General features: G+C 48.5%; 2 protein-coding genes across 2 annotated transcripts in view; one reads left to right on the top strand and one right to left on the bottom strand.

The window, feature by feature from the left end:
- The window catches only part of LOC135912086 (uncharacterized), a 7,565-nt gene extending 5,162 nt beyond the window's left edge, over nucleotides 1–2,403 (bottom strand). The window contains exon 1 of the mRNA XM_065444465.1: nucleotides 2,129–2,403. Coding sequence (XP_065300537.1) covers nucleotides 2,129–2,399 — 271 coding nt within the window. The 5' untranslated portion in view covers nucleotides 2,400–2,403. The remainder of the gene's footprint in view (nucleotides 1–2,128) is intronic.
- Nucleotides 1,173–10,126, top strand: part of LOC135912133 (uncharacterized) — a 45,349-nt gene continuing 36,395 nt past the window's right edge. The window contains exon 1 of the mRNA XM_065444522.2: nucleotides 1,173–1,240. The gene's annotated coding sequence lies outside the window, so the exon portion shown is untranslated. The remainder of the gene's footprint in view (nucleotides 1,241–10,126) is intronic.

Below are 10,126 nucleotides of genomic sequence, written 5' to 3'. Positions count from 1 at the left end.
AAGAAAGGCAGGGAGGTTAATCAGACTGAGCCTAGTTTGCTACCTTACACGTGGGTAGGGGGATGGGGGAGTGTATTAACTTCCAGTGTCCGTTAGGGGCTTGCGGAGAATCGTAAGAGAGGTAGCATTAAAAATTTTTCCATCAAGGTGCACATTATGTGCTTACGTTTATCGTGAAGTATGACAGAAGTTCGGCGGCATCCCACACTCCTGCAACACGTCAAGGCGAAAGCCTGCTGCCCACTTTGTAATGCATTAAGTTACACGATAGGAGGAGTCAGACTTCTTGCAAGACATAACGAGCCGCAGTATGAAGTACATGTGCGGCGCTTTAGGTCGAACTCCTCAACGACACATGCGAGTGCCTAATGTATCATCTAAAGGTGCAGCATGCTCGTCGCCAGTAAGCGTTACACATGTGTAACGCAAGCCGAACACAATTACGTTGCATCCTTTCCGCAGGGGAAAGAAGCACTCGCGGTCTAACGCCTTGCTCCCGCCGCTTCGCATCTCGTTTCTCCGCCGTAGCGTACTTCCGAGGCCCACCCACAGGAACATGTTTCGAGGCCAACCACGCAATCCACTAGGCCTCGAGTGAGCGTCCTCCACTGCCGTCTCTCTCGCTTCGCATTTAGTTTAGGGGACGCAAGCGGCTTACGTACGCAAAAACTAGGGGCCACGATACTGCGCATGCGCAGTACCGTCGCCCTTAGTTCTTGCGTACGCAAGCCGCTTGCGTCCCCTAAACTAAAACTCTCTAATACTCAGTCACCGCAACCGCCGCCGCCGCCTGATGACGTCAGCGACGCAACGCCAGTTTTATGTCTGCGCGCCTCACTCGTCCCCCTCTCCACCCGCCCTCGCTCGGAGAAGGTCACGTGTTTTTTTTTTGCCCACTCGACTAGACGCCGCGTTTTCGTCAAGGCCATCGCGAAACGAGCCACTTAAGGCTATCGCCTTAATATACAATGTGACTGTTATTCCGCGCTCACGGAATAGCAGCACCATCAAACAGCCTGAGCGGGAAAGGAAGCTGTTAATCTCACGCTCGCCGTTCACGGCAGCGCATTTCTTTGACATTGACACACAGTAACAGCCATGAACTGTTCGCGCGTCGTGGAAAGAACATGTGTTCCTTCATCACCGCCGCTCGGCCCAGTAAGCGATGGGCAGCTTGCTTCCGGCACTGGGACAGATTAATGACGCCGCTGTTCCGGGCCCACGGGTGCGCAGTCATACGGTACGTTTCCTATTTTGCGGGCTTTCTCTATTTGCCGAAAACAAACGCGCTATGTGTATACAGTGCTCGGTGATTGAACGCGACACCCACTGACTGCATGGAGGCCGGCGCTTTGTGACGATGGCTGAGGAGATGGAGGAGGGGGGGGGGGGGAGTCAAAATGCAGTCACAATGCAACACAAGGTCTCTCGCTTTCATTTAATAATGATAAAAAAAGATGCATCAACTCCGTATGCCCAGTGGCCACCGGCGGCGCAGAAAAGGGTGGGCAGCCACAGGTTCTGGGTGTCGCATTTCAATTGCTGAGCACTGTACATTGCTTGAAGTACCACATTTTGACATGTCTTACGATTTTCGACAACCGCCTGATTGACATCTTTACAACGAAACAAATAAAATGCTAGATACTTACTCTCAAATAATTGGATGTCAAGAACTAAACATTGCTGGCGGTTTCTCAACAAGGCTTTAAACAATATGCACTAGGTCTTCTTTTTCGCGTGGAATGATCAGTGTTCTGTTAAAACTCGGTGCATGATAATCGTGACCCTTTCTATGTTTACAAGTTAATTTGTGACTACTTCAATTGTTCCTAATTGTACCATTCAGAAGCCGCACCTTTCGCGGTAACCTATAGTGTGGTTCAGAAATCAAATGTTTATATAATTTGTTTCTTTAGCGGCTTTCTAGCCACCTTCACATTCAGATACAAGAAAGAACAAAGTTACTGCTGCATAGGAATAGAAAAAAATAGCCCTTGACAACAGTGAGGTCTTCTCTAAAATAACGAATACGACCATAAAGCAAAGAAAAAGGGTAGTACTAAGGCGGCTATTACTGCTAAATGAAAGATTTCGGACAAGCCTTGATTAGACAAAAAAAGGTCACCTTGCCAGGGGATGACGATGCCTTCGAGGGCTACTCCCGAAGATACCCGTTCAGGAGGTCCCCTTGCGTGGGTACGTATTCGGAAGGTGACCTCGGTGCACTCCTCAACGTGATCGCAGGTGAATCGCGTCCGGTTTGCATCGAGGATGGAGCCAATTGCACAGGAGCCGAGGAGATCGGGTCCGACAGCGGCATTACTGGCTCTGCTGCTGCCGGTTACCTCGACTCGGTAGTAGTCGAAGTTGGCCTCGGGCCGCTCCCAGGCCACCATGAAGGATCTGTTCTGAGCCGATATGAGTGTCAGGTTGGCCACATCGGGAAGGGCTGCGAAGAGATTTCAATGGCCATGACGACACAGAGCAAGCCACGGTGCTCCAACGCACCTTTGTGGGGGCTGATTTAAGGATGTCGAGTGCCTGTGCTAACCGAAAACGTTCCAAAAGAAATTTAATTAGCGAATAAAATGTGAAGACTGAGTACTGCGAAGAGGTGTTTCTTCGCAGCATCCCCAATTAAAGATACGGCCACTTAAAAAGAACGTCTGAATTTCGTTCTCAGCGTGAGTTTGCTGAACACTGGCTCCAAAGATCCGCTACGATCCTTCGGAGTGTTCCTCGAATTCTTTTGAAATTTGCGGAGGTTGTCCGTAGTCCCCTAGAAATCCGCTATCAAATGAAAGTATACTTTGGTCGCTAAACAACTCTAAAGTTCCCTAAGAATAGCGAAAAATTCGGGGAAATAACAACCCTGCTCAGCTTCACCAAAAAGGGGCGCCATGATCTCCGCCTGGGCAGGCTGCCTGGGAGAACGTGACCGCTGCACCATGCGCTGGCCTTCACCACAACGCATTAAAATGTCTGTTCCGTTGTCTCGAAGTCCAAGCAGTTAATCGACGTACGATGTTCAACACAACCGCCCAACGAGACTGAGCCTAGTTTGCTACCCTACACAGCGGAGGGGAATGGGGGAGTGTTTTAACTTCCCGTGTCAATTAGGGGCTTGTGGTGATTCGTGAGAGAGGTAGAAATAAAGATTTTCCATCAAGGTTCACAATATGTGCTTACGTTTACGGTGAAGTGTGAAAGAAGTTCGGCAGCATTCTACACTCCTGCAACACTTGAAGGCGAAAGCCTGCTGCACCCTTTGTGATGCATTATTATATCATAGGAGGAGTCAGATTTCCTCCAAGACATAACGAGCCGCAGAATGAAGTACATGTGCGGCGCTTTAGGTCGAACGACACATGCGTGCGCATAATGCGCCATCTAAAGGTGCAGCGTGCTTGTCGCCAGTAAGTGTTACACATGTATAACGCAAGCTGAACAAAGTTACGTTGCATCCTCTCGGCAGGGAAAAGCAGCACTCGCGATCGAACGCCTTGCTCCCACCGCTTCGCACGTCGCACCTCGTCTCTCCGCCGTAGCGTACTTCCGAGGCCAACCACGCAATCCGCTAGGCCTCGAGTGAGCGTCCTCCACTGCTGTCTCTCTTGCTTCCCAACCTAGGCCTCGAGTGAGCGTCCTCCACTGCTGTCTCTCTCGCTTTCCAACCTAGGCCTCGAGTGAGCGTCCTCCACTGCTGTCTCTCTCGCTTCCCAACCGACTCAGTCACCGCAACCTCCACCACCACCACATGACGTCAGCGACGCAACACCGGTTTTTATGTCTTCGCGCGTCGCTCGTTCCCCTCTCCACTCGCCGCTCGCTCGGAGAAGGTCACGTGGTTTTCTTTTTTTTGGACCACTCGACTAGACGCCGCGTTTTTGTCAAGGCCATGGCGAAACGAACCACTTAAGGCTTTTGCTCAAAGTAGAACGTAACTGCTATTCCGCGTGCACGGAATAGCAGCACCATCAAACAGCCTGAGCGGGAAGGGATGTTGTTAATCTTAGGCTAGCCGTTCAGGACAGCGAGTTTCCTTGACCTTGACACACAGTAATCGCCGGGAACTGTTCGCGCTGGGGCAGATTATTTGCTCCGCCGTTCCGTGCCCACGGATGCGCAGTCATATGGTATGTTTCCTATTAACGCGATAGCGTTAAGGAGCTCCTGTCGCAGAAAAGCCGGTGTCGTCGGCGTCGGGTGTCGGCGTCGGCGTTTGCGGCGTTGACCGTGAGCGATAAATCACGGCAGGCGCTTCATAAACAAAAAGCAACTTCCAAGATTGGCCCGGTGGGAATCGAACCAGGGTCTCCGGAGTGTGAGGCGGAGACGCTACCACTCAGCCACGAGTTCGATGCTTCCAAGCGGTGCAAACGCGCCTCTAGTGAATGCGGTGTTGCCTTCGAAACGAGCCGTGGAAAGTTATAATGCGGTGTATATCGGTAATTATGAACATGTAACGTACAGAAGTCGCAATTACACGAGTTGCGAAGTGAATTTCCGCTGCATTTCTTCTGCGCTTTCCGCACACGCAGAGCCATCTTGCGGCAAACACAGAAGACTCCCTCCTCTCAATGTACGGCGCTGCCCCGACAGGAGGCGCGCCGCGCCCGCATTGGGACCACTGCCAGGCGCGTCGCGGGACTCCCTCTCCCCTGAAGACGCTTCGCCGTGCTCCCGGTTTAGATTACTATCTCTCTGCCCGTGCCGATCACGACGTTTGGCTGGCGTAGATCGTTTCCCCTCCGAGACACCGAGTTCTTTGGTTCGTTCCGTTCGCTCAGGCGCACGTTTCGTAGCCGCGCCGAACGCTGCGTTGCTCGACGCTCACCGCGTGATAGGTGGGCGCTAAGTCCGATGCGGGGCGCATCGTAAGTGATCGCTGTGCCGTAGCGCATTGTCTTATACCCCTTGGCGGGTCGACGGGAACGCTGTCGCGTCCCACTCTTGAAGGCGAAGCTTAAGCGTCCTCCAATTTTTTCCCTAGTGGCATGGATCGGTCACGTGATATATAACGCAGCATTAGGGGCATTTGTCACCTCGCCTGTCTGGCGACCTGAGGCGAAGGAAGAGGGTGGAATGAAAATGAAAAAATGAAAAAAAAAGATATCTTCTGCGGATATTTACGTCCCGATTTCTTGTGCCCGGTAGTAGGGTAGCAAACGGCATGCAATTCCGCTCAGTCGTTTCTGTATTTCGTTCTCTCTTCGTCTCTCTTGAACAGACTCAAGAAATTCTTTATGTGACAGTTTGGCTGAAAGGCGCACGAACTCTTGTGGAACGGAAAACCTTTAGCAACAAAACAGCTTTTTTGCGGGCTTTCTCTTTTTGCCAAAAACAAACAAATGTACGCTATGTGTATACAGAGCTCAGTGATTGAACGCGACACAAGTAGACCGCATGGCGGGCGGCTGGCGCTTTGTGATGATGGCTGAGGAGATAGAGGGGGGGGGGGAGTCAAAACGCAGTCACAATGCATCACAGGTCTCTCGCTTTCATTTAATAATCCTAAAAAAATGCCTAAACTCGATATGCCCAGTGGCCACCGCGGTGGCTCAAGAAAGAGCCGGCAGCCACGGCTTCCGGGTGAGCACTGTACATTGCTTGAGTTATCACATTTTGACATGTCTTACCATTCTCTACAACCGCCTGATTAACATCTTGATGTTGCAACAAAGAAAAAGCCAGACAATTACTCTAAAAGAATTGCATGTGACGAACTAAACAATGCTGGCGGTTTCTTGACATTGCTCTAAACAATATGCACGAGGTGGTGGTGGTGGTGGTGGTGGTGGTGAATTGTAGCAACAGGCGGGTTTAGCCTGGCGAACAAGGCCGGCAATTGCTCCGCCCGAGCGTCTCGCACAATACCACTGATGGGTTTCACCATATGTCCATCAACCCAGTGTCTGCACGAGGTCTTTTTCGCGCAGAATGATCATTGTTCTGTTAAAACTTGGTGCATGATAATCGGGACCCTTTGTATGCTTGTAAAGTTACTGGTAACTACTTTAATTGTTCCTAATTGTACCATTCAGAAGCCGCAACCTTTTGCGGTAGCCTATAGTGTGGTTCACAAATCAAATATTTCTATAATTTGTTTCTTGAGCGGCTTCCTAGCCACCTTCACATTCAAATGCAAGAAAGACCAAAGTTACTGTTGCATAGAAAAAGAAGAAATAACTCTTGAGAACAGTGAGCACTTCTCTAAAATAACGAAGACGACCATAAAGCAAAGAGAAAGTGTAGTAAAATGGCGGTTATTACTGCTAAATGACCGATTTAGGACAAGCCTTGATTAGACAAAAAAAAAAGGTCACCTTCCCAGGGAATGACGATGTCCTCGAGGGCTACTCCCGAAGATGCCCGTTCAGGAGGTCCCCTTGTGTGGGTATGTATTCTGAAGGTGACCTTGGTGCCATCTTCAACGTGATCGCAGGTGAATCGCGTCTGGTTTGCGTCGACAATGGAACCATTTGTACAGGAGCCGAGGAGATCCGGTTCGACAGTGGCATTTCTGGCGCTCCTACTGCCGGTTACCTCGACTCGGTAGTAGTCGAAGTTAGCCTCGGGCCGCTCCCAGGCCACCGTGAAGGATCTGTTCTGTGCCGATACCAGTGTCAGGTTGGCCACATCAGGAAGGGCTGTGACGAGATTTCAGAGGGGTCAAGATATTGGTACCCGCATAACGCTCTCTGCATCCGTCATAGGCTACAGACTGCGGGAGCACACTCAAAGTTCATCGGCAGATGTGTACCTTACCTGAACATGAAAGGGTGCAAAGAGCGAAACGGCAGGACGAATTGCGAATTAAATTTGCAACGCCCAAGCATGGTTCTACGTTAAAGGTAATAGAACATGATAACATTTATTTCTGGCCATAAGGAGTAGTTTTGTACAAAAAAAAAAAAAACGAACGATATGGTACTTGACTCTCAATTATAATTTTACTGCCATTATTTAGTAGCAATTGGTTTGCTGAACTACGACAAGTACCCTTTGCTTAAATCAGTTTGGAGGTATCAAAACGGCGTTGCATGTATTATATGAATTTACACTTGCAGAGTTTAAAGAAACACAGCGGTATGTCTGTCAGTCTCGCGTATTTTTGTATTCTTGATTTTCAGATTACAGCTGTACAAACTTGTTATCACTTTAATTCAGCGGATAGCATTTCTTTAGAAGGAATCATTAAGAATTTGAACGCGTTCCGCCTTTAAAGTTTCACAAAGTTTAATTCAAGAACCCTAACATTTGTCAGGTTCTGCTGACGCACCTGTACCACGCCTAGAGCGTAATCAATGCAATGTGCAAGTGAAGATTCACCACAGGTAAGTTTCTCAAGCTATTACGCTGGCTCTTCCGATATCAAACGTGAAGGTTATATTGGCACATTGAACTGTAATATTTGAATCGATGCCCATCACTTAGCTCCCGAAATAGAGGATAACCGCACCGACGAATATTAACGAAATACTCTTCGTGGACAGGCCGGATCAAGCGTTGAAAACAAAAAAGATATGGGCTACGATATACGACGATGGTACCACGGTGTTTTATTAGCACTCACCTTGTGCACGCTGGTGAATTTTCCTGTTACGAGTAATCGGGTAATTGGTCGAAATCAACTTCCTAAATGTATAATTACTTGTATAGTTGCACAAGCTTGAACGTAAATTCCTGCATCACATTTGAAAACATCACATTGAACAGTTTCCATCTCCCCAAATTTACCATCTTTTTCCCTGTTTCATAGATGTAGCGCAAAATGCGAGAAAAAAGATTGGAAATTACGGCTGGCCCGAGCGCAGCACTCTCAAAGGGGGACTTAAAATCGACACTACGCGTTGGCTGATTTGGCAATCGCGGAAAAGTGACAGAGCCACGGCGTAGCTGTTGGCTGATACTAGCGAGCAGCCGCGGCTTCCCTTTTGTTTTGTATTGCTTGACTTCAGTAATATTTCTTAACACCGTCCTATGCCGGTGCTCCATGTTCCGGTAAACAGCGCGATGCGGCCGCTTGCTAGTAGCAGCAAGCAAAAGCTACACGATTGCCTTCACCACGTCCACCACCACGTCCACCACCACGTCAGCCAACGAGCAATGTCGATATTTAAAACCCCATTTGAAAGCACTGCTGTCGCAGAGGCAATACGTAAAAGCGCACCTTCACTTCAGCGCAAAAGCCGGCGTCTGCACCAGCGAAACGGCGCCTAAATTCCCATTGGCTGCGGGGCCAGGTCACGTGCGCGCCTCGACGCAGCAGAGCGGGCGAGAGTGTGCGCCTGCTGCCCCGCCAGGCGTTGCGAGAGGGGAGAGGGCATCGCCGCGACGCCACGTCACCCTCGGTTTCGGAAGCCTGTGTTATCCACACGTTCCTTGTCCGCGCAGGCTCTCGCCTACGTTCCAACTTCGCATCGGTAATCGCTATAAAGCAATTAGTGTATATGAGGTTATGAGGTTTTACGTGCCATAAAGCACCTTATGATTATGAGGCACGCCGTAGTGGGGGACTCCGGAAATTTTGACCACCTGGGGTTGTTCAACGTGCACCTAAATCTAAGTACACAGTTGTTTTCGCCTCCATCGAAATGCGGCCGCCGTGGCTGGGATTCGATCCCGCGACCTCGTGCACAGCAGCCCAACACCATAGCCACTGAGCAACCACGGCGGGTCGTATAAAACGGAATAACTTCGACAGGAAAAAAGGTTGGTGGTAGTGAGTTTCGATCCTACCACCCTACGCTCAGAAGCCGAGTGTCTTATCCACTCGTTGGCCAAGTGACTCGGCGCGCTCTCTTGCCCGCGAGAAGTGAACTCGAAGAACTGCTCAGAGGTTTTCAATTGGACATTATAGGTTTAATATTCACAACTCATTAGAAGTGCTCAGGTGCCCCCGGATTTTTTTCATTATACGGAAATAAATCCACTTTGCCCGGCAGCTCTGAGTAGCCAGAGCTGCCGGGCAATGAGTAGCCAGCTCTGAGTAGCCTTTTCGAACCAGACAGATTCCGGCTATCCAAACCCCGCCTCACAATAAAAAGAAAGTCAGTTTTCTTCGGCATAATAACGAATCCATAATGCATAGTTTTCGCGGTTTTGAGACGTCGGCAGACAGACAGGCGAAACGGGCACCATCTATGGACTCTTAAATAGCGGAGAGTTATGGCAAAAAAAAATTTTAGAATATAAAATAATTATTTCTCTTTTGTTGGATCTAATCTGCACAAACAGTATGTACTACACATCATAGCAGATGAGAGTTTTCGCGGTTTTCGTGACGTCGCGTGACAGGCGAAGTGGGAGTGGCCCGAAAAACGTTTCACCGATCGTGGAGTGCTGAGTGCGCAAATGGGATAGAAACAGTTTGGAGTAGCTTTGCATCACAGCACCCCTGACTTTGTATAGAAAAATGTTTGACTGAATCTTAATAAGGACATTTAGTCGTATGCGAAAATGTTGGAACCGAATCTTAATAAGGACATTTAGTCGTATGCGAAAATGATGCGTGACTCGACAAGTGACGCTATGGTTCGGATTAATATTAGTTTTCTCTATAATTATGGCATGGTAAAATGTTGTGTCTTAGATCTTAATGTCGTGTGAAAGAGATTTAAATGATCGTGTGCAGGCCAAACTAGAGATTGACGCTCGGGATATCTGCTTACAAAGGAATCAGCACCGTTTCAATTTAATCAATAAATCTAACTTTATCAGTGTTGTACAAAGCTAAACAAAAATGCCATTGCCTGAATAGCCTATACTTCATTAAACGAACTCTAGCAAACAATGAATAACCTTACCAGACTGTGGAACACACTCGCTGTGAGCAGTTGCCTAAAAGAGAAAGTGAACGCTGTTATTAAGCAATAAATTACTAATCTATCTATATTACCATAACGGCCAAATCTGATTAAAAAGGAATGTTTATTAATGCAACATAATATAAGTACAGTTATTTGAGGCAATAACATAACAGCTTTCTTGATTATTCCATTTTATTCGCTTCTCTCTCTCTCTCTCTGATTATATAATGTTACCTAATGTTTGTTACTACACCAGCACCACCGGACCACTGGCTCGGCTCTTGAGCCAATGACAAAAGGCGAATATAATG

Source organism: Dermacentor albipictus, chromosome 10 (genome assembly GCF_038994185.2).
Source record: "Dermacentor albipictus isolate Rhodes 1998 colony chromosome 10, USDA_Dalb.pri_finalv2, whole genome shotgun sequence".
In the NCBI taxonomy this organism is placed as follows: Eukaryota; Metazoa; Arthropoda; class Arachnida; order Ixodida; family Ixodidae; genus Dermacentor; species Dermacentor albipictus.
This window is presented reverse-complemented; position numbering and strand designations above follow the sequence as displayed.